Source organism: Cavia porcellus, unplaced genomic scaffold (assembly GCF_034190915.1).
Source record: "Cavia porcellus strain 051 isolate PalLab524CR breed Dunkin Hartley unplaced genomic scaffold, mCavPor4.1 scaffold_7, whole genome shotgun sequence".
Classification (NCBI taxonomy): domain Eukaryota; kingdom Metazoa; phylum Chordata; class Mammalia; order Rodentia; family Caviidae; genus Cavia; species Cavia porcellus.
The window spans coordinates 36,791,605-36,815,609 of record NW_026947490.1 but is presented as its reverse complement, the minus strand read 5'-3'; the positions used below and the strand labels follow the sequence as shown (position 1 = coordinate 36,815,609).

Genomic DNA, 24,005 nt, shown 5'->3' with positions numbered 1-24,005 from the left:
CTGGGGACCTGGAAGAGAAAACGCTCCTCCCCCTGAGAACCGAAAGTGCCCTAGATGTAAAAAGGGGAACCACTCCGCTGCGGAGTGCCGCTCAGCTTTTGATATAAATGGAATGCCCCTTACGGGCCGGAGCAGCAGGAGATATATCAGCCCTTTTCCAATTAGGCCAGACTACAGAGACCCCAGTCCGTGTTTTTCATAGCAATGTTTCAGGGGTGAGGAGCAACAATTCCTTCACACCCTCCACCTACAAGTCTCAAAAGGCCTTCAATATCACAAAAACCCCAATCTGCCTGCAAGCTCCCTACCTTTTTCTGTTGTTTGAAGCCACCACAAATATGATTTTTCTAAATTGCTCCACCGCAACCTGTTATGTGTCACAATGTTGGGATAACAGTACACTTTCAGCTGTCATTATGCAGGTACCCCAGTTCGTACCGATTCCAGTTATGGCGGACCCAGACGAGCTTCCTGTGATCCAGCTCGTGCGCAATATATTGCCATAAACTTGGGCCAACTCTCCAATTGGATCCATAAAGCTTTCTCTTTCATAAAGGAATGGGCAGGAATAGGGGCTCTGGCTACCATGGCTACACTTGCCGCATTCGGCAGTCTACTTCTGCTCTGTCGGATTCGCAGACAAAGGAATAGGGACAAGGTAATTATCAAACAAGCATTGCGGGCCGTGGAATCCGGTCAAAGCCCGGCAGCATGGCTCGCCATGCTGTGACGCAGGTGTGGAGCAAAGCATCGCAGGGGGTGTCGTCCTTGGCCAGGAGACACCCCGGTCTCCAAGTCGATGAGCATGCCGGTTGGGCTCATAAAACAATACTCCCGCCCCCTCCAAAAGAGCACCAACGAGTAGTGAGGCACTGTCATGACTGCAGCGTGACACCTCACGAGGGGCACCAACCTCTGGAGACCCTGTGTCAGTTATAAAGAAAGGGGGAGATGTTGGGCGCAGGCACTCAACATACTCCGCCCAGGACCAAGGACCACGTCAGCTTCCGCAATGCGCTACGTCCCTCTCCAAACTAGCCACCCCGTGCACACCCCGTGCTCACTCCGTATTCGCCCAGTGGTGACTCTGTGGCAACCCCTGATTGGCCACAGTTGGGTATACTAGCCAGAGCCCGTGTCCCATCCCAACCCTGCCTCCTCATGGCAGCCTGTGATTGGTCACGGCCAGATATATAAGCCAGAACCTGCGTCAATAAAGCGGCAGTTACCTGTTACCAACAAGAGCGTCCTCTGTCTCACTGGGGGGCTGCGCCGGTCACTATCAGTTTTTACAATGTGCCTTTTACTGTAACTTAAACAGTCACTGTATTTTTATCACCCCTTTATAGTTTAAAATACATTTCTAATGCATTTATATTAGCATAAAATGCTTAGCAAAGATTCTGGACATCCAGCTAATGAGTGTTCCTTTTGAAAACAATTGAATCTGGCCAAAGGGGGAGTTTGTATTATCTGAAGTGTTGGATGTTTTACTAAAGAACTTATGGATCCTCCAGCAGCTAGAGTGGAGAGTTAGCAGCTTAGTTACAGCCTTTACTTTGGGATTCTGGAATTCTTATATTGACATGCTCATCTTCCCATGCGTACAGAGATCCTGATAAACCTTCCCAGTGAGCAAACATACCTATGGTGATATTACCCAAATAATTCCCTGTCATTTCCATGGGACAACCAAACTATCATTTTTAATGTGAGTGTATTTAATGATCACTTGTGATAAAGACAGCATAATAAAGACAAAGAGACAGAATGCAATCCAGAATGATGAAGGCTGTGTCATAGCAAAGTAAAAAGTTTAATTCTTTTGTTTAACATTTGAACAGATGTTGCACTGTTAATATAATAATATTTTTAAACAATAGATAAGTGAAGTTCAAAAAATTAAACATCTAGTAATAAATGTCTGAAAGAATATCCAAGAAACTTTCCAGGCATGTAATTTTTTTTATCAGTACTGGGGATCAAACTCACGACCACCTGCTTACAAGGCAGGTGCTGATACCGCTGAGCTAAATCCCCAGCCCCAAGGCATGTAAATTTAAAAGCCAGAAAAAATGAACATGGAAATTTAGAAGATCCAACATTATATTCTAGAAAAAATTGAAATGTAAGAATGTATCAAGTGAATAATTGAGAATCTCTGTAGATTGAAGTAAAGCATGAGTATTAGAATAGTTTACTGAATGTTGGGCAGAGTGTATCAGGAGAGCCACAACAGGAGAAAAATCCCAAAACATACTTGTGAAACCTTGTAGTATTGAAGATGAGAACATTCTGATAGCCTCTTGGTAATGTTTAGTTTACCTGAAAACAAGAAGTAAGCTGGCTTTACCCCTCCCTCTCAAGAGTTATATTGGATAATATAGAAAAGCAAAATTACTTTGATCCAGAAATCTCTACCCAGTCAATAATGATTAAAACATGCGACCAGGAATTGCTGTTCTGAAATGTGCAGTGTGCTGTAGTTACTCCATATGTCCCTTACTGCCATGAAAAGGACTGGTTAGAAAAGTGTGGGTGGTAAAGGAGAAAGCCCGAAGGGCCCCAGTAAACAGTGGCTGTGGAAATGTGCAGTGAGGGAGAGCAGGGGACTGCTCCACAGCAAGCGTGAAAGACCACGTGACTGGGGGACTGAGGATTCAGGAAGCCTGGGGTTGATAAAGTAGGCACTATGAGCTAGCTGTATTCTCAGCTGAAATATAACTCACTAAACTTTTATTTCCCCTAAGCCTCAAAGCAGGGGGACTCACTTTCCTGAGTCCCCGTCTCTCTTAGAAACTTGCTTTCCCTCAGTAAATACTCCCTGCTTTAAAAAAAAAAAAAGACTCACAAGGGTTGATAAACCCAGAAACTTCAACCATAGTCAAGGTTGCAGAAATCAAACTAGTATAAATGTAAGAGGAAAGATATTTCTTAGATTATGTAGACAGTGTACAAGTGCACTCCCATGCTGGATTGAGATGCTCACACTGATCTGTACCTCTCAACTGTCTCCCATTGTTTCATTTCCTGCAGCTTCTGTCTCTTGGTGAAAAATAACTGGCATCTGATATTAAACTTAAGAGATCTTTGCAGCTATTGATCTGAAAAGCAACAATCTCTCGGCCTCTCTGCCTCTGTATCAGTCTTGGGATGGGCAATGATACGATTTGTTCCAACATAGACCATGTACCCACTGGGAATCAACTGGATCCCTAACAGGGGACACTTCCAGGTAAATGCATCCACCTTGCCAGGGAGACTACAACTGGACTGACTGGTTCCAAAAATGCCTCACAAACTGGTGGTGAGGTAGAGGAAGGCTGAGGATTCGTTCTCCTGAGCTCACATTAGTGTACGTACCAATGTCCACTTCATCTAGGGAGACTGAATAGTCCTCTGCTGCATAAGTACTGGCACGCTTGATTAGGGTGCTGCCTTAGACCCTTTAGCAAGGATAAGTCAATTTTTCATGAGTCAAATGGGCACATACATAAGAGCTGGCTTGCCAGTAGTCATGACGCAACAGCACGCTACATACACAAAGTAACCCCAAGAGTAAGGTGGGGTTTGGGTGATGTCAGCTGCTTTAGCCTTGCAAGGACCAGGAATGGCAGAATTCATTCCAAGCCCTTGCTCATAGAATTCCCAGGCAGTTGCAACTCACAGAACACAGGACTGTTTACATATATAAAGGACAGTATCTGATCTACAAATAATGTGGCCTTCAAGTAAGGAAATTTCTTTTCTGACTTCCTTCTCTTCATCTCTGTAGATGACTAGTGTACCCCCCTACAGACGGAAACATGAATGCATTTCAGTGGCATCTTTTTAAAATATACTTTTAGAAGCTGGGTGTGGTAGCACATGCCTATAATCCCAGCATGTGGAAGGCTGAGGCAGGAGGATGACCACAAGTTCCAGGTCAGCCTGGAAGACATAGTTCAAAGCAACAGTAAACTGCATAGCAAGATTCTGTCTCATAAAACAAAAAAAAATACTTATAGCTAGGCTGGTGGCACACATTTTAGTCCTAGCACTTAGGAGGCTGAGGGAGAGAGATTGCAAGTTTGAGGCCATCCTGATCTATGTAGCAAAACCCTACCTCAGAAAACACACATGTGCAACACACACACACACACACATGCTTTTAATTTAACATGGAACAACCAAAATGTCTCTCCATTTCTCCTTCATGAAACCAATTGAAAGCAATAAGCAACAGATACTGGAAGCTCCATCTTTCGGGGGGAAAGCAGCTGTAAATCTGAGTTTCACAGTCCATAAAGGAACTGCTAACCCGACAATCCCACGGAAAGACAAAGCTGCTGCACTGCAGGTCACAAACTTCCCCCAAAGCAGTGGCATATCTGGAAAGAGAAAAGAAACAGCCACTTGACAGGAGCCCCCACATCCCTGAGCAGTCTGCCCCTAAGAGCATCCCTGAATTCTATTCACAATCACAGATCAGCAAGGTGATTGGAGGGTTCAAGGAGGGAACACAGCCAGCATGTGGGAGATGGACTATCAGCAGGGTCACCTGGGTTAGGAGAATTCCAGAATCCCAGGACTCCCCCAGCCCAACAACTCAGAATCTGCACTCTTTATAAGATACCCACATGATCTGAGTACATTTCAGGTTTGGATAATCACTAGACAAAAACAAATTTCCTGATGCCCTGAAGCTCTGCCTTTTGATAACTATCCAAAGAGAGTGTCCTTCCTTCGAAAATGCAAAAGTCTAGCTCTTCACAAATCCTACTAAATAAGGTAGAATTGCACTTACAGCAATCTCCCTCGCCAAAACTGAGCACTGAAGAGTTTGGCGCCAACTCAGGTCACACACTTGTGGGTACAGGGGTGGGCTGGCACGTGGCGGATTTCAGCACTGGAGCACACACTTTGTACCAGGCTCAGTCCTTGGCACCAAAAGAAGGAAAGAAAAAGCATTAGGGGGAAAGGAGACCAAAGAAACAACTGTTTGGGCCACACTAAAAGCATGCAGTGTCTTTGGCAAGTAGAGGCACTATTAGTAGACAACAACCAGACAGAAGGAGATGCAAGACTTCAGCGCTGTATCCCGGTCTGGACGGCAGGAGAAAGGCAGCTCCGAGTATAGTTTACTAAACCTGCTGGGCTCTTTTGCTTCACTGTAGATAGATACTACTTTGGTTAGGACAGGAGGCTGCCGGCTCCATTAAAATATGTCTATCTTTAACTCATTTATTATCCAAAAAACATTTGGTGAAACTTTTCAAAGACACATGTATACGTGTAAGAATGTTAACTTCAATGCTGTTAATTTTTTATACATAAATCCTAGATTCACATTGATTCCTGCTGTCTTTAAATGTGTATGAGACCTAGGCTCCTGGCGAAGTGGCTTATCCTGTCTAAAACATGAAAAAAGCTCAACAAAATGTACAAAACCTTAGTGTTAAAAATGCTGGATGCCAGACAGTGAATGATCCCTGAGAGACAGTGAGCCTCAGAGGCCCATCCTGTGAGTCCCGACAGGTACCCTGTGGCACAGGTCTCCCTGCACAGCAGTGACGGAGCCGGAAGTCAGGAGAGCACAGGGCTACAGTCACAGAATACTTGAGAGCAAAGAACACTCAGGGAAAAAAGAAAAGAAAAACCAGAAATCTAGAGAGACCTCCCTCTGTTTTCCTCCGAGAATGGATCAGAATAGGGTCGTGAGGAAAACCAGAGACCTTGCAGTCCTGACAGCCAGAGACCACCACAGGGCCACAGGAAACCCCTTTGGCCCTGTGGTACTTTAAAAGCATGGCTTCTGTTTCTTCTGAAACACCTACTGCCCTCCACCCACTGTCCTTGATTCAGACAGAAAGACTAAACACCAAGGTTCTGGGTGCCTCACAGCCTTTTGTTCCCCAAGAACAATTGGTCACCCCAGATCCCCGCTGCAACCCTATTTTGTCTCTTCCTGTTTCTTCCTGCCATGTGCCTTAACAATTGGAAGGAGATTGAAAACTTGCCAGGGTCCCCCATAACTGGTGCCCTGGGAGGGGTCTCCCAGGCCCCAGAACACAGTCGTGTAGGACAGGAGTGATAGGGATGCCACTGTAGGATGGGACTGGGTATTGAAACTTGGTCCCAAAACAGTGCCTTGATTGCTTCACAATGCCAAGTTCCCAGAGGGGATCAGGGAAGGGCAGTCATGGGAAACTGAGGCAATCAGAGAGCAGGCAGACGGCAGAGCCCCACAGAGGCGGGTGCTATGGGTTACTCCTACAGTCAGAGACCAGGGTCCGCTTGAGCTGTCCGGGCCAGCAGGCTCAGATGGCGCTGTGTCCAACTGAGCAGGTCACCACTGCCACCAAGACCGCCAGCATGCACAGAGACATTGCCTGCCCTGAGCCTGGGGAGAACAACCACGTGTCCAAGACAGGAGGAAATTTTCTTCATTTTCTATCTGGTCGTATTGTTTTCATATTTCATTTTTATTTTACTTTAAATGTAATATTGTTGTTGATAGTTGCTGTTTGCCTCCCCCTGTACATTTCCCCTATGCTCCAGCCCCACTGTTTTACACGTCTTCTCTTGCAAGCGTGTCTGTGTGCATCCTCTGCTGTTCTTCTCCCAGCACTGTCCGCAGAGAGGGAGAGGATTTCCACATCCCGGCCCCTCCTACCTACCCAACCCCTCTACCAGGCCTCCTCCTCCTGCATTCTACTCAGTTTCACTTTTCTCTCCTCTCCACCTTTTCCATAGTCTCCCTTAAGCGTTTTCTCTAGTATTTTATCAATCGCCGAATTCCCACTACCAGCTTTGCAGTTTTCCATGTTTTCCCTTTCTGAATATGCAACAGACCCTTCACACTGATAGGAACCTCTGCCCCTCCTGCTGATTCCTTCCATCCCACAGAGCAGAGGACTTTCATTTTTTCCCTTTCTTTTTGTCTTCTTTTCTCCCTCTGGTGTTACTGGTCCACAACCTCCTGGGCTTTAGGTAACAGATTCTGTAAAATTAGAGTTGCACACTCCTTTTCACCAGTAGGGGAGACACAGCCATCTCATTTAGTGCCCATTAACCATGGTCAAGGCTTGGGCTGTTATCATGCTTGTGCCATAGCAGTGTGTCTCTTCTCTGGGTTGAGGGAGACCCCACTAATGTCTTGGGTGTTTACTTTTCAGCCAGTCCTGAGAGATCTCCCTGCAGTGGAGTAGCCTGTTCCTCCTGTAGCTAAATAACTGCATAGGAAAATTGGACTCTGGACAGCTGATTACCTGTGACACTCTGGCCCAGTCCACTGTCACACCTGGGGAGAGACACAGCAAGAGCTCCTGACCCAAGAGCTCAGACAAGGACGCCTGCATCCTGGCTGAAAGACATCCTGCATCTGAGTTAGCATCAGCATTGCAGTGTGGGGGGTCCGAGGGGCTACTGGGATGAAGGCACTCATGCTCTCTGGCCAAGAAGCTACTAGGGAATTACATCTGCAGTTCCTCACTGGAATATCGTGGGTTCCCATCAGATATCTCATTGGTTTAAATTTTTGTGATTTTTTTTGTATTGGTTTAATTTCTTGATTTATTTAGTAACCTGGGATTATGTTATGTCCTTTTATGATTTCACGTGTTTATTAGGTTTTACTCATTTTTTGGCTGATTGCCTCTGATTTAATAGGTATCTGGATTCTCCCCCTCATCTCAGCTCTTTATGTTCTTAGCCTCAAATTCCTGAGACAATATTATTAGCGTACTTTTTCGTTTTCTAAACATGTGAACTACTCGAGTCTTAAATTCATCGTATTACCTCCTGCACAGTCATTCCTACAGTCACTAGTACAGTTCCTGGTCCGCCCGTCCGAAGCATTTGGCCCTTGCTGAGCTTACCTAGCTTACTGTCCGCTATAACCACATAGATTCCTAAACTGCAAGGTGGACCCCTCTCTCCCGTATCTCACCCTTCCCCCCACAAACTATCCTTTGAGAATACTCAATACTAAGTCTTCAACTCAGTGAAAAGTAGTCCAATAAAATCAGGACCCACACCAATCTTTTCTTCTCACCTACCACTGCCCTCCCCTTCCAAGGTCTCCCTCAGGTCCTGACACCTCTCTTCTAACAACCTCTTATTCTCCCCACTGCATCTCATCCAGTTACCTGCAGAGCAACCTCAAACAAACTGACAGTGGCTTAGAGAACAAATGGCGGAAAGTGTAACCACAAGAGCATCCTACGGAAGTGCTGTGACATGGAATCTGTGGCTACTGTAATAAATAGAATCTATACAGTGAGACCCTGACTCAAAAAACAAACAAGCAAAAAAAAAGCCTGAAGAGTTTTCAGGACTTTCAGGGACCTCTGTTACATGTCCAGATGTCCCTGCAAAGCCTCCTGTGGTCATAGGTGGGCTTTTCAGAGCTGGCTGGATCTACAGTGTGTGCTGCTGGGATTACATGTGTGACACTGGGTGAAGGGTGTGTAACTACTAAATTAGTCTGCTCTGGACATGGATACTGGAAAAGCCACCAGGGTGTGAGCACTGTCCTCCCTAAGGGCATGCAGCGGGACGGATGATAAGAGACAGACAGAGCTGCTGCCACCCCTTGCTGCCAGCTGCTGCTTCCTACTGCTTCAATTCCTTCTGCCCACCATGAACCGTTTCTCCTCTGTGATACCCCCTGCCTGGGAGCAGCCCATTATGGGCCAACACCTCCACAAACTGAGCTACAATACACCTGCCCTCCTTTAGCTTCAGATGCCAAGTGTTTTGACTCAGCAACAAGAAAAATAACTATGACCTCTGATTGCCAGCTTTTGCAATCCTCAGTTCAAGACCCTTTACAGGATCCACAAAGCCCAAGTCATTGTGTGCAATCTGCAGTCACCCTGGATTCCAGAAGTGCCTTGAGGATGCCCCCCACCCCAAGGCCACTGGCCAGGAGAAAACACCACACAGAAGGAACCCAGGCTGCCCCCCGAAGCAGCAGCCATCACCTCCCCAATTCTCCCTCCGAGGATGACAGCCCGCCTTCCCCAGAATCTAAGACCCTGGTTAACCAGACCGTTACGTGACCAGGATAACATATGCTGCCAGACGTGCAAATTCCCTACTATGGAAACCCCAATCCTTGCCTTTGTTCTTGGTCCCTATAAAATCCCAACACTTTGGTCAGCTACTGGGAGACAGACCTTGAACAAAGCTTTCCTGCTCTCCCCGACGTGGCCACATAGATTAAAACCCTTCTTCCACCCTTCCCTGCTGTTCAGCTCCTTGATCAGTGTTTCAAGACAGGGGCTGAGCCCGCTGTTTTAGAATTCCCCAGAGCCAGGCATTTTGCCCTCAAACTCAGGGAACAGAGCCCTCAGAGTTCCCTCCCAGTGCTGAAAGTTTCGTGGGATGGGCCTCACTAGAATAAAGCAATGCTCATTCCCAACTCCAAGTCAGCTTCATTTTGCAGGGTTCTGCCAATGCAGTCTTGAAATCAAGCGGAGTGGGAAATTCACCGGGCAGTAAGGTGAGACTGGTGAAAGCACCCTGGGGTACGCGGGGCACCCTCCTGCTCCCCGAGCCTACCTGGCAGAGGGCAGAGGAATGAGCAGGTAGGGGTGTGACCATGTGGGTTGAAGGGAAGGGAAAGGAGAGCCTCTCTGAGTTGTCTCTACACTCCCATTTGCTCCAAATGATAATTTTTCTTTTTTTTTTTTTTTTTTTTTTTTTTTTTTGTCTTTTTGAGACACGGTCTCGCTGTGCAGTTCAGGCTGGCCTTGAGCTCACTTTGTACCTAGGCTGGTCTCGAACTCGAAACGATCCTCCTGCCTCAGCCTCCTAAGTGCTGAGATGATAGGCGTGAGCCATCATGCTCAGCTCCAAATGACGATTTTTTAAAATGTTCCTTTGCATGTCTAAAAGAGTAGTGAAAGTGGGAATTAGATGCTGCATTACCCTGTATTAATATTCACTCCTCACAGTTCAGTTTTCTCACTTGACTAACCCAACCCAGCGGTCTACATCCCACGAAGTTGTCTTAACAAGATTCAGGTGTTTGCAAAAGTAGCTTTTGAGGAAGGAAAACACAGAAGAGACTGACTGCACATGACCACAAACACGCCTCCCATTTTATTTGTAACATATTTCACACGAGTTGGAATGGGGGACCAGTGACCATCACAATATGGTAAGCAGCCGAAAAGAAGGCCCAGTACAGGAACCCAGGAGTCACCATACCCAAGACCGCTCAGGGTGCTGGAACCAAGTGCCACAGACCAGGTGACTTAAACAACGGCCCTCCCTGCCCCCAGTTCTGGATGCCGGAAGTCAGCCTGGCCAAGTCCTTTCCTGCAAGGGATGTTCTTGGTTTGCAGATACCATGATGCAGAAATCGTGCAAGTTCTCCAGCGTCTCTTGTACCAGCAACACCTCAACCTCGCAAGCCTCACTCTTGTGAACTCATCTGTCTCTGGCACCTCACTTTCGAATACCATCACCTGGGGCAGGGGCAGGGGTTCCAAATACCGTCACAAGGTGGGGGGGGATACAATCACATTGGGGGCTGCAAATACTGTCACACAGGGTGGGTCCACATACTGTCACACTGAGGAAACCCAAACACCATCACACTTCAACATAGGAATTTTAAGGCAACACACTCAGCTTATAATGACATGTATTTCAAAGCTTACTGCACACATTATATGAAAATGAACATTTATTCATATGAATATAGACAATTTATCTTCAAATACAAAATTTCTCCCTGAAGTTCCTCGTTCTTCACTGCCTCCTGTCTCTTCCTCCTCCAGCCTGCAGGTCTGCATGCCACACTGTCATATCCAAGAAGACGACACAAGGTAACGGCTGCTCCACACCATTAGGAATGTCACCTCCAGCTGTCGAAGACTCTTTCCTCGCTGTTGCCCATGAGCTGCTGCCAGGTGAAAGGGCCACACTTCTGCCAGGAAAACCCTTCCAGCTCTGGGGAACAAATTCAAACTCTTTCTTCATATGACCTTAAGTCAGAGAAGACAAAACCCCATCCCTGCAAACGGGCTTCGAGATTCTCTTTGACTGAATGTGACCAGTGATATATTTTCAAAACTACACTAGAAATATGGAGTGAAAGACAGTTTTCTCTTACAAAGACTCATCCAATCTTCCTGAGCTCATTGCGGGAGATTTCAAATCCTGACATCAAAAGTCACCACGGACTTTTGCTCTTTGGCTTTCAAATGGAGGCACATCACCTAGTGCTCTGCATACACAGAAGTTAAGGACCACTGCAGACTGTCCCCAACTTACAATGATGTGACCTAGGATGTTTTGGTTTTACGATGATGTATAAGCTATGTGTAGTCAGTACAAATTGTACTTCAAATTGTGATCTGTTCCTACGCCAGCACCAAGCGGCACAACACTCTCACGACACTCCCACAACACTGGGCAGCAGCAGAAGAGGAAGCCACACAATGAGAGTGAACAACCAGAACTGTACGCTGCACTACGCCACTATGCTACGATGTCCGGTAGGTTAGGTGTAAAACACTTTAATTTTGTTACTGTTTTTTGAGACAAGGTCTCAGTACATAGTTCAGATAACCTAGAGCTTATGATGTAGCCCAGTCTGACCTTGAACTCAAGGGAATGCTCCTGCCTCAGCTTCCCAAAATTGGGATTACAGGCATGCACCATCACACCTGACCCAAACACATTTCTGATTACTATATTTTCAATTTATGAAGAGATAATAGCAAGTAAAACTGCATCATAAATCAAGGACATCTGTGGTTTTCCCAGGCTTCTCACTGCTTTGATAGCCTTGTTCTTAGCTTTTATAGCCTTCAAAAAGTGACATGGGAGGCTGAAGCAGAAGAAATGCTTAAGCCCAAGAATGCAAGGCTAGCCTGGGAAATATATCAATGCATCACTTCAAAATACGCATGCACGCAGGCACCAGAAATCCACCTCAGGCTCTGTCTTCAGTATGTGTGCCCTGATGTCGAATCAGGGATGAGCTCCTGCTGTATGCCTTCCCACAGTCACTACACTCATAGGGTTTCTGTGCAGAATGACTTCTCTGATGTCGAATAAGGTCTGACCCACTGCTAAAGGCCCTCCCACACTCTCTGCACTCATAGGGCTTCTCTCCGGTGTGACTTCTCTCATGCAGGATGAGGGACGTGCGCTGGCTGAAGGCCTTCCTACACGTCTGACAGATGTAGGGCTTCGCTCCGGTGTGAATGCGCTCATGCTGGGCAAGGTGGGCGCTCTGGCTGAAAGCTTTCCCACACTCCTCACATTCGTAGGGCCTGTCTTCACTGTGAATTCTCTTATGCCGAGTCAGGGATATCCGGTGGCTGAAGGCTTTCCCACATTCCTCACACTGATAGGGTTTTTCCCCAGTGTGAATTCGTTGGTGTTCAGTAAGGAATGACTGGCGGCCAAACACCTTGCTACACTTAGCGCATCTGAAAGGCTGCTCTTCGGAATGTACATTCAGGTATATCTTCAGGTTTGCGGGTCCAGAGAACATCTTCCCACACTCTTTACACTCCAAGAGCTTCTTCTTCCTCTTGTGAACTTTGAGGTGTTGAACAAGGGTTGAACCCCGCCTGAAGGCCTTCCTACACTTACCACAGCGATAAGCCCTCTGGCCCTTGTGCATTTTTACATGGAGAATGAAGGCTGAAAGCCGCTGAAAATCCTTCCTGCAATCATCACATCTGTAGCGTTGCTTTGAAGTATGGGTTTTCTGGTGAAGCAAAAGAGGTGAAACCCTACTAAAGGACTTACCACACTTTTTGCATTTAAAAGGATTTTTGAAAGACCGGTTTCTTCGCTGTGTATTCTGACCTAAGGTCTTCTCATTTTGGGGGGCTTTCTCTCTGGTATGCGCTTTTCTGTGTGCAACAAGCACTGATTCCTTTTTGAAGCCCTTCCCACACGTATTACACTTGTGTATTTTCTTTTGCCTATGAATCCTCTCATGAAGTAAAAGGGCTGCCCTGTTACTGAAGGCTGTCCTGCATTTCCTGCACTGGAGGGTGCTGAGAGATGAGCTGGGACTGGAGGCCAACCCACCATCGGGACTTTCCTTTCTGCTGTGAATCCTCCTGTGTAGAATAAGGGTTATGCTCTTACTGAAACTTTCCCCACACTGATCACACACATAGCTTTTCACTTCGCTGTGAATTCTCTGATGAAGAAGAAGGGATGCGATCTGTCTGAAAACTTTTCTGCAACGGCTGCACTCGTAAGGCCTGTCTCTGGTGTGAACACTCTGATGGAGTTTGAGCGAGGAGCACTGGCTAAAGGTTTTCCCACAGTCCTCGCATTTCAAAGATTTCTTCCGTAGAAGTCTTTTCTTGGCTTTTCTTCGGAGTAACTCTACCCTCTTGCCGGTGGGAATCTTTACTTGCATAGTAACTGGTCTTTGACAGAAGATTTGTTTAGATTTGCTGCACAGCTTTGGTGATTTCTTGGCCTCAGACTTAGATGCTGAAAGACAAGAAGAAATTAAATGTTTGCTTTCCAGTGTGGAAAGACTGAAACTTACATAAAAATGCAGTCATTGTTACTGATTATCACAATGATAACCATATCAATAATTTTTAGTGTCCTATTGTCACCTTATTACCATAATAAGAGCTTTATGTATTTAATAAACACAATTCAGGAAGTTTGCAGTCTGAAACACAGCAACTCAAAGTGTTATCTTGATGATAAACGTTATACAATATTCAACTCTTCAGGTAGTTCATCAGACAAATATATTTTTAGTATATGAAATGCCATATAAAAGGCAAATCAACAGAGAAAGCTTGATGGCTGCCTGGGTCAAGGAGGCAGAAATGGGATTGGTTGTACATGGGCATAGGAATCCTACCAGGGGTGTGAAAGTGTTCTCAAACTGGATTACAGTGTTGGCTACCAACTGGGTAGATGTCAAGCAGACAGAACAAAGCCGCTGAATTATACTCTCAAAACGGGTGAATCTGATGACATAAATTCTATTTCTATGAAGCTGTAAGTTCAAAAAAGTATTCTTGAAATGAAATCTTTAAAACCACAAACCAACCAAGAGGCAAGTGAATTCAGTAGCTATTCAAAGGATGAAAATAACTCAGAGAAGCAGGAAAAATTCTAAGGAAGAAGGTAATTGATTAGCCTTCAAAAAACACCTGTATTATTTATCAAAATAAAGCGGAATAACCCACAGATGTCCACTATGACTTACAGTAACTATCTACATGGCAGACTGACTGTCGCTGTCACCAGAACGTAGGCTTTATTTGTTTATTTATTTATTTTTGTCTTTTTCATTTTTATCGGTACCAGAGATTGAACTCACGACTGCCTGCTTGCAAGGCAGGCGCTTATGCCACTGAGCTAAATCCCTAGCCCCCAGAATGTAGGCTTTAGATCTGTGCTTTCCAACACAGGAGCCCCCAGTCCCAGCCAGCCACTGGGAACTGCAAAGTGGTCAATCTGATGTGGGGTGGGCTCCAAGTACAAGACACACACACCATAACTCAACAGCTGAGAGTCAGTAACAGGCACGTGAAGTGTCTCATCGTGGAAATGCAGATTACCTACTGCGGTATTTCTGATGCACTGGGTTAAAAAAATGTTATTAAAGTTAATCTCACCTGGTTTTTGTTTGGTTGGGGTTTTTTTTTTTTTTTTTTTGTCTTTTTCCTTTTTATTGGTACCAGGGATCAAACTCACGACTGCCTGCTTGCAAGGCAGGCACTTATGCCGCTAAGCTAAATCCCCAGCCCCTGTTTGGTTGGTTTTTTTGGTACCGGGGATTGAACTCAAGACCTCACACTTGCCAGGCTTATGCTAAATCCCCAACAATCTTACCTGTTTTTAAAAAGTTATTTTAATGCAGCCGCTAGAAAAATTCAATTAAATACGTGGTTCACATTACATTTCTGCTCGATACCTCTGCTTTAGATGGACCAGCAGTTTACTGGAGTAATTGTCACTAATTACATCGTGAGACAGATCCTTTACTTCTGGGGTCGCTGTTCCACTGTCTGAAATGGATACACTTAACCTACCTCACAGGGGTTTTTTTTAAAAATTTGTTTTATTTATTTATTTTTTATCGGTACCAGAGATCAAACTCATGACCACACGCTTGCAAGGCAGGCGCTTATTGCTACTGAGCTAAATCCTCAGCTCCATCCAGGTTTCATGACAACTGCAAATCACATGTACAAAATTTCTGGCACAGCAGGGATTTTAGCTCAGTGGCATAAGCGCCTGCCTGGCAAACCTGAGGTTGTGAGTTCAATCCCCAGTACCAAAAAAAAAAAAAAAAAAAAAAAAAAAACCCTTCTGGCATGTACCATACTCTTATCTGCAGGCCCAGTATTAAAATATCTGGGAACCAAAGCTTCATTGATTTTTGATGTATTTTGGGAACAAAAACTCCAAAGTGCAAGCAGCTTTCTTACAGCCTTCAGTTATCATCCTCAGGAAGACAATCCTGAAGGCAATTTTAGAATATCTGGGATCTGAGAAATGGTCCCACCCTCTGACGCAGGGACCCTACTTCTGCAGCTCAGAACTACAGAAAACAGGCACCCCAGCTCCCCTTGTTCCATTACACAGAAAACAAGGCTCTAAACAGAAACAGCAATGTAGCAGGCCACTCACCACATATTACCACGAGAACAAAGTGTGAAAAACACAGAAGCCTGAGAATTTTACGAGGACTATGACAATTTCATGAAATAAGTATCGTTTCTGATTCCCATTGTAACTGCTTTTGCCTGTTTCAAATTTTATGTCACACCGCTAAATTTCATCAGTAACCCTCTTGAAAACAGTATTTTGCTCACAAAGACGAGCCCCCCACCCTCCCTGCACGGCCCCAAGGCTAGAAGGCACCAGTCAGCCCAAGCTGAGCCTTTCTCCAGGCTCCCATCCTCACAGTGCTGACCCCCAGGTCCTCCACAGCATGGCCTCGAGGGACAGACACTCCACCAGCAGAGAAGGACTGGGCTGGCCAAAGAGACAAGGGAAACCCAGCTGCAAAGCAAACGAGTCCTTGAAAAGCAGCCAAAGAGAAAAGCTGTGGGAAAATTACATTTTTTAAAATTAAAAGTTAGGGCTGGGGATTTAGCTCAGTGGCATAAGTGCCTGCCTTGCAAGCAGGCAGTCGTGAGTTCAATCCCTGGTACCGATAAAAAGGAAAAAGACAAAAAAAAATAAATAAATAAAATTAAATTAAAATTTAAAATTAAATTTTTTAAAAGAATGACAAAAAAGGTACAAACCGGAACATTATGGTGATGTACGCTACCCATCACAAGAAGGGAAACTCGAAAGCAGAGATGTAGGGTTGCTAGTGGGACAGGTGACACCACAGAGCCAAGCTCCCAACCCCAGTCTGTGCCATGCCCTGGCTGGGGAGACTCAGGCAGGGCACTGTGGCCCTCTACACGCCCCTAGGGGACCCTGGAAAGGGCACTGCACCCCTTTGCACCCACGCTGGCTCTGTGAACTAGTACCAACAGCTCCTGAGGCAGTGCCGGGGTAACTCATGTGAGTGCCCAGCTTCAAGAAGGGGCTTGCCTGGCGCTGGCTGCTCACCATCTAAGGGCTCACCCTGAAACCTGGCTTCCCTGTCCAGGCCTCAGGACTCCCAGGTGTGGGGTGGGAGAGCAGAGTGGGGCACTCCCTTGCCCCACCGCCTGAGGACACAGCACGAAGGCACCCCTATGAACTAGAGGCCAACAGCTCCTTGGCCTCAGACTCCCAACTTCAGAACTGAGAAATAAATGAATCCCCACGGCTTCCACACCACCCAGAGTACGGCGTCATCACAGCGGCCTGACCCGGTAAGATGCACACATGCCTCAGTTTCCCCTCACTCACCAAGGGCCCAGCGTCGCCTCAGTGGCTCCACCATCCAGGGCTCCTTCCCTTTCTCCAGCAAGGTGATGACATTTGGCCTCCGAAGGCACAGACCTGGACATGGGTGTGGACCATGAGGTGGGCGCCAGAGGTCAGGCCCAGCCCTGAGCCAGAGGGAGGAGGCAAAGCAGCATGGCTGGGGGCACGGCAACCACGAAGTGTGGATGGGGTCTCCATCCCCGTTTCCTGAAAACAGCCCCTAAAAACATCTGCTTCTGGGGTGGCATCTGTCACATGAGAATGAGCGGCCTGGTGGTCAAGGCTCCTAGGGACCAAGCAGTGAGTAGAGGTTGGGGACCTAAACCCACCCCCATGTCCAAGAGGCCAGGAGGCTGGAGGCAGGTGCCCAGGAGCCAGCACTCAGGATGCATCCCACAGCCTCCAAGAGCCTGAGGGACGGAACTTGCAGGACTTCCAGGGATCAGCCCAGAGCAGCCCAGGAGCACGTGCCCCTCTGTCCTGGCTGCCTGCATCTCTCAGCTAGATGCTCACTAACCCCGGTGCCTGTCATACTAAACTGGCAACCCTAAGAAACATGCTTCCCGGAGCCCTGTGAGCTACTCACAGATGATCAAATCCAAGGAGGGGTCGCAGGAACCCCCAGTGTGGAGCCAGTAGGTCAGACATTCCAGAGGCCCACACTATGGCTTTGTGCCTCTATTCCCACCACCCCTAGCATTGGCGACTATGCTCTGTTCACGTTCTAACAGTGCTTCTCAGCCCCACAGGCAAAATACATACGCTGCATGGAAGAAGCCACTTACGCCTAATTCCACAGGCGTGCTAAGCCCGGGACAGGCAGACTGGCAGGGCAGAGCAGACCAGTGGCTGCCTAACCCGGGAAAAGCCAGCAGGGGAATGAAGAGGGGCTGGCAAGGGTACAAGCTTCTTTCTAGATAATGAAAATGGTCTAATGTAGACTGTGGTGATGGGTGGACAACTGGACTACACCAAAAACCTGTGACCTGTGTGACCACAGAGTAGGTGATTGATAGGTCAATGAAACTGCCAAAGGCAGCTGTACTGAGCAGCTCCGCCCAGGGGGGCAGCCACTTTTCTAAGGACTCTGGCTGAGATAGGCACCCTCAGTGGACCAGCGCTGGACTGTAGGGGGAGCAGCGCCTTACCCATGGACACCAGGTTCCGGTAGTTCTCCAACATGACCTCTTCGTACAGGTCCTTCTGTGAGGGGCTCAGCCATTCCCACTCCTCCTGGGAGAAGTAGACAGCCAAGTCCACAAATGTCACCAGTGCCTGAAACGGAAACAGCCACACATCCACTCCTGGCCACAAGCCTGAGCTCCCACGGGGCTAGAGGATCAGGGGACACAGCCCAAATGTGGGTGACGTGGGGCTAGGAAAAGTTCAGTGAGCAATGGAGATTCTGAGGCCAAAGGGGCAGATGTGCCAACTACACAGAATGCAATGAGATGTGACCTCATTTTCACCATTAAAGATGATGTCACCCAGTGACTGGGATCTAGAAGACATTGACAGAGTCAAGGCTCTTTCCAGAGCTCCTGACCAGGCACAACCGACAGGATCACAGCACTGACCCGGAGGAGGACACCGAGGCCCAGCACCATGAGGGGGCTCACTGCAGGTCACACTGTTGTTCAGGAGAGGAGCTGGACTCACACAGGTATCTGGGCTGCGACTCAGGTCCCAAGCACGGGCCGCAGGAAGAGCACAGGAATGCGTTACACAGGACCAAGACTCCCAACGGGCAGGCTTAATCGAGGCCAAGAACCAGCTGACCTTAACACAGGGAGACCTTAAGGCAGGGAGATCATCTAGGGCTGGTCCCGGCTGGATTGGCCTGGGAAACTTCTGCAAAGCTAATACGGGCTTTACCAGAGAAGAATGGCCAGACAGAGCTGGGGAAGGCGTACCACACCCGCTGTACCCTGGCAGGCCCCCGGACACTCATCCACACCGGGGAATCCACAGGACTCTGGCCTCATTCAGGGAAGGGTCCTTCATACACGGGGAGCCCCATGGATGCTGAAGGAACAAGTTCCAAGTCTCCATGGGCGGAAGGCCCCGGAAGGAACGAAGGAGGCCCAGCCAACCCAACAGGGTGGAACGTCCCCGCACAAGGGCCACACGCCACTGACCTTGGGCCTGGGTTTGCCGCGTGTGGCCGGCATCGTGGCTCCTCGGCAAGGATCACATCCAGAGGAGCGCAGAAGCTGGGAAGGCAGGGAAGGCAGGGCTGCAGAGGAGAGAGTCATAAGCACCCTAAGCCACCCTGAGCTCTCACCTGGACACACACACGCACACACACTTCTATGTACATGGAAGCCCAGAGGTCTGTACTGCAGTACATCCGTCCCATTGAGTGCCCCGAAGGGCACCCAGGGCACCCGACTAGGCATGGCAGGCATGGCTCAGCCAGGTGACAAACCTACTGGGTACCTGGACACTGCCCTGGGCCCGTGGTCAGTGGTGACAGCAGAGGAGACTGGGGCAAACCACTTCCTGAGGGGCGTCCTACCTGCCTGCCTAGAAGACCCTGGCCCAGCCAAGGCCAGGCTTCTGCTGTCCACACTCCCACCACCACCACATGAATGCCACCAGCCACACATGACTACTGGGGGAGGGGGCAGTGCAGCGGAGAAGCTATTTTAATTTCAATTAATTATGAAAACAATACATTTTAAAATTACGAGATAAAACTGTTGTGAATTTGAAATGAAAAACTGACACTTGATTCACTAACTGTGAAAGTGTATTTACCACAACTTGGGATGTGACTCAACTTCCTCAGCAATGAATTTTGGGAAATTTAAGGACACATCACATTTAAGGACGCTCCATTGGAGAGGAAGCATCCAGGCTGAGACCAAGACTGTGTTAAACCTCCTATCAGGTTTAAAAGACCTGGTATGGAAAAAAGACTGCAAGGTAGCTCGCTGGTAATTTTTTTCTAGTAGTTACATATTGAAATGGTAATGCTTTGAATACATGAAGTAAAACATATTATTAAAATTAATTTTAGCCCGGGGTTTAGCTCAGCGGCATAAGCACCTGCCTGGCAAATGCAAGGTCAGGAGTTCATTTCCCAGTACCAAATAAAAGATACTTCTACCAATGATCGACATATTTTGAAATTCTATTTTAGTTTTTTTTTTCTTTTTCCCCTTGAAATAAAGTGGGTTTGGAAAATAAATTTTAAAAATGAATTTTAAGGATAAATTTGTTTCATCTTTTTCTTAATGTGGCTACTGCAGAATTTAAAATTATATGCCTCAAGTTTTTACAAGACAGTTCTACAAATGACAGGCTGGATCCTCCGCGTTGCTCCTTGGCTGTCGCAGGACTTCCTGCCAACTTCAGGTCACTCAGAGTGGCCGCGGGTTTTGCGCACCAGGCAAGCGCTCTGCCACTGCACTGGCTGTCCGTGCTGCGTTTACGCGGTTGAAGTTACCACCACCGGCTCCCATTGGGGCAAACGCTACCCTCCTCCCGGCCGCCCGGAGCGGTACCTGCATCCTGGCTCTGCTCGCAGTCCGCTGCCCGCTTCCCGAGCACTGCACCGAGGTGCCGCATCGCAGAGCCGGGTCGCAGCCCCCAGGCCTCAGCCTCTGCACCCGTTCCCAGGCAGGCAGCAGAAGCGAGGACGCGCTCTAATGCTCCCATTGGGAAAACTTGAAATCTGGAGAAAAGTAAAAAAATAAAAGTCAGTGTGCGACCAGTCTTCTTGTGACGAAGGGTCGAGGAGAAGGCCGCAGCGCGCGCGGGACCCCCAACGCAGCAGCCCGACAGGGCTCCTAGCTCACCCCAGCTCCCTCCCCCGCCAGGGGACACTGTCGCCCCGCAGCCCCGCGTGCGCCAGCCCTGGACACCAAGCGAGGCGGCGCCCGGCCAGCGGGGGCGCCACCGCGCCACGGGAGACGCTCCGGCAGCTCCGGGCCCTTCGGGACTCTCGGCCACATCCCGCCCGAACTGAACACGGGACACCGCGCTGCTACGCGCCAGGCTCCGCGGCCCGTTCCAGCCGTGACCACAGTGAACCGTGCCACCAGCACCGAGGCACGGCCTCACCCTCATCTCCGGCTCGCAGGGTCACACCACAGTCCTCCGCTCAGGAGCGCGCTTTTCCACAGCAGCCACGCAGCCACACGCTCACGGAGCTGCTCCATGGCAGCACCGCCACACAGTGACCGCCACACGTGTTCGCGGAGCTGCGCTCACCGTGGGCTCTGCCCAACGCCACGGAGGACACCACGCCGCTCACCCAGGCCACCAAACACGTCCCCTCGCATCCACGGCCACCAACGGAGCCACGACGCTGCCTCGCTGGCTGTCACACCGGTACAGCTGCGATCTCCCGACCCACATGAACGTGCGGCCCACCGATCTGCAGGTCCACGCGGCCGCGCCGCCCACCCCACGTAGGCACCACCGAGCCTCATAGTGAGGGGGCCACGGCCCCGCGCAGTTTAAGGGGCCCGCGTAGCTGCACTCGCGGAGCCCATACTCACTGTCCATCCCTCGCCTGCTTCCCTGTGGGTCGGCCCACTGGCGTGCAGACCACCCACCCGAGCCCCTGCACCTTCGCCCGGGTTCCGCCCCTTATAGCACAACACGTAGGTGCTCGAGGCCCCACCTCCAGGGCAGACTGTGGTCTGTGAGGACCCGCCTCAGGCGAGCATGCGCTCATCGATCACAGTGATAACCCCCCTGGCCCGCGGCTCCACCTCCTCAACATTAGATTACACTCGTGCAATCAGAGCATAGCTGTCCGCTATGCACCACTGTGCAAAACCAGGGAGCTCCACAGCCTGCTTGTGCCGGGCCTTCAGGGACACTGCTCCCCACCCTTCAGGAGGACACTGTGCGCGCCTAGATGCTGAAGACCTATTCTGATCTGGGTTGTGTTTTTTGTTTTTTTCTTGAGGGTATAAAGACTCGAACTCAGGACCTCGCGCTTGCCGGCGGGCGATGCTCCGCTGAGTTATATCCCCGGCCTTTAATACTCTACTCTGTTCACCCAAATCTAAACCTCCCAATTCGCCGCTCTGCCGGCCCCCATATGCATGTCTCAGAAGCCGCGGCACTGGGCCCTGTTCCCCAGGTTTCAGTGGGGTTCAAACCCGCCGCGGCCTGCACGAGCGCGCGCACTGTGAATTTAGCCTGCGACTCCCGGAAGCCTCCGGGGCGTGAAGTGCACTGGAGAGCCACTCCCAAGGAGAGGGTCTCAGGCTCTCTGGCTCCAGTCTATCCGGTCTGGGCATAAACTGACCCGGAGAGGGGCAGAGGGACGTCCCTCCAGGCCAGAGGTGGAGTCTCCCATGGAATTGGAAGGCCAGAGTCCCTGGCGAGGTCCCAGACTACATATCCCAGGAGGCTCTGCGACCCACCGCCCCCCCTCGGATAGAGCTGCACATGCGCGGGCAGGGCGTGGACTTCTTGCAACCGAGATCACCTGCTGCGCGCGAAGCTTGAAGCTTTGTCACTCTGACCTTTTGCAGCCCGGTGTTGTGTTCGCGTGCTGTGCACCCGTACAGCCCGACAGTGCGTGCGTGTGTAAGCTGTGAGCGTGCTATGTGAGACTCAGTGTGTGCACTGCTTATGTTTGCAGTCGTCTGTGGCTGCCACGGGCCAGAGACAGGTACTTGTTGCACAGACGTGATGGCCCACACAGCCTAAAACCCTGATGGTGTTTTTTCATCAATAACCGTCACTTCTGTATGTAAATGAGTCAAAGAGACATTAGTCATACACTGAGGCTACACAGTGTAGCATGAGGGCAGAGCTGATTGTAAATCCAGGTCTTGATGTCCCCAGAACCATGTTCTTCACATCTCCTTCCAGACATGCACTCCAAGCTCTAGGAGGTTCTGAGCATCTGGCAGACGAAAGTTTGTCCAAGGTCTGGAGAACCCAGCATAAACCCAATACTGGGCCAGATTGCCTGGGGTGCTGAGAGTCAGCTCCAAGGAACTGACCAGTCCTTCCACACCCAGCTTCTGAAGCAGGCAGCTTCCCCCAGAGGCCCTCGAGCTTCCAAGGCTGGGAGTTGGCCCCAGAGCCAGCACCAGAACCCAGGCCTCTTCTCATGATCCCTGGTGTCTCCCACAGCCAACACCTGCTGTCTCAGTGTTCCACAAGGGAGTCACCACCGGGAGGGCCCCCAGGGGCCCTGGGTTTGGAAGCTGAAAAATAAGTGTAGAACCTATTTTAATATAGGGAACATTTAAAACTTCTAATAGTAAGCATATTTCTAACACTATTCAAAAAGGACACCAACCAGGAGTCACAGGCTGTTCCCATGGTTAGAAAACTTACCGAGCCTTATTGTAACCTCAAATATCAAGTCCGGTCATCCAAGTATTGTAATCCTCTTTCTAGTATTCCTCAAAATCCAGAAAGTTACATTTGTAATCCCACTGAGACGTTACTGGAATCCCAGCAAGTTAATTCCAATCTATCTACCACCACCAATGCAACCGACAGTAAGAGTAAAAACACCAAGACATATTCCAAGTTAAAGGCAGCCAAAAGGTCCTAAGTCCAATCCCCGAGAGACAAAGGCCTTGATCCTAGGCCTCTCCCAGAATTTATTATCTTGTGAAGAAGGGGGGTGGCTCAGGAATGAGTGACCGTGAGGATGGTGAGTAACTTAGGCTGGCTGGCCAGGTGGGAAGAAAAGCATCTCTGCAAAATGAAGAGATAAGGATATGCAGAAGGATCAATTCATATAATCTAATTAAGGTAGCAACTGCATTGTCTTGGGAGGCTGTTGCTTTGGTTTCTGATATGCAGAAAAGATTCCCTGTGCCCTAGAGAATCATAGCCTCTTTATCTTGAAACTCCTACTCAGTTGATATTCCCTGAGCATTAGCTAGAGCATCCTGCATGTGAGAAAACAGGACTGTCTGTGGGATTTGGAGGTTACATACCAGTACCTGGTTAGCCTTATTTGCAATGCTTACAGCCAACTGAAAAGAGAAGGAAGTACCATAGTCAGTTCTGTACATATCAGCATAATGAAATAAGTCTCCAAATAATCAGAGGTGCAGTAATTGTTTTGCATTCAAGCAGAGTCAATGGAGTTGCCTCCACAGAGCCTGACACTCGAGATGCCAACTACAAGATCAGTG

The 24,005-nt window shown here is 48.7% G+C and overlaps 1 protein-coding gene across 6 annotated transcripts; it reads right to left on the bottom strand.

Annotated features, from left to right (window-relative positions):
• Positions 1-10,060: 10,060 nt before the first annotated feature.
• Znf667 (zinc finger protein 667) lies at positions 10,061-21,577 on the bottom strand. Of its 6 annotated transcripts, XM_063252291.1 has the most exons (7): positions 21,384-21,577; positions 20,385-20,554; positions 19,014-19,111; positions 18,453-18,654; positions 18,024-18,150; positions 16,858-17,000; positions 10,061-13,464 (listed from the first exon to the last, which is right to left on the bottom strand). In XM_063252291.1, the coding sequence occupies exons 1-7, from the start codon at positions 21,560-21,562 to the stop codon at positions 11,933-11,935; spliced, it is 2,451 nt and encodes an 816-aa protein (XP_063108361.1). In that variant the 5' UTR covers positions 21,563-21,577; the 3' UTR covers positions 10,061-11,932. The 6 variants fall into 6 exon arrangements, with proteins under 6 accessions (XP_063108361.1, XP_063108363.1, XP_063108362.1 ...); XM_063252293.1 differs by lacking the exons at positions 18,453-18,654; positions 21,384-21,577 and adding an exon at positions 21,094-21,377 and having other exon boundaries at positions 16,858-16,950; positions 18,024-18,108; XM_063252292.1 differs by lacking the exons at positions 18,453-18,654; positions 21,384-21,577 and adding an exon at positions 21,094-21,376 and having other exon boundaries at positions 16,858-16,950.
• Positions 21,578-24,005: the final 2,428 nt, after the last annotated feature.

Excerpts from the sequence above, each read along its gene's own strand:
- Znf667 (XM_063252291.1), bottom strand. The coding sequence starts at position 21,562 with ATGAGCGCATGCTCGCCTGAGGCGGGTCCTCACAGACCACAGTCTGCC. Across the intron at positions 19,112-20,384 it reads CGAGCAGAGCCAGGATGCAG|CCCTGCCTTCCCTGCCTTCC; the intron begins GTACCGCTCCGG and ends TCTCCTCTGCAG. Across the intron at positions 17,001-18,023 it reads CCGGAACCTGGTGTCCATGG|GGCTGGGCCTGACCTCTGGC; the intron begins GTAAGGCGCTGC and ends CCTCTGGCTCAG.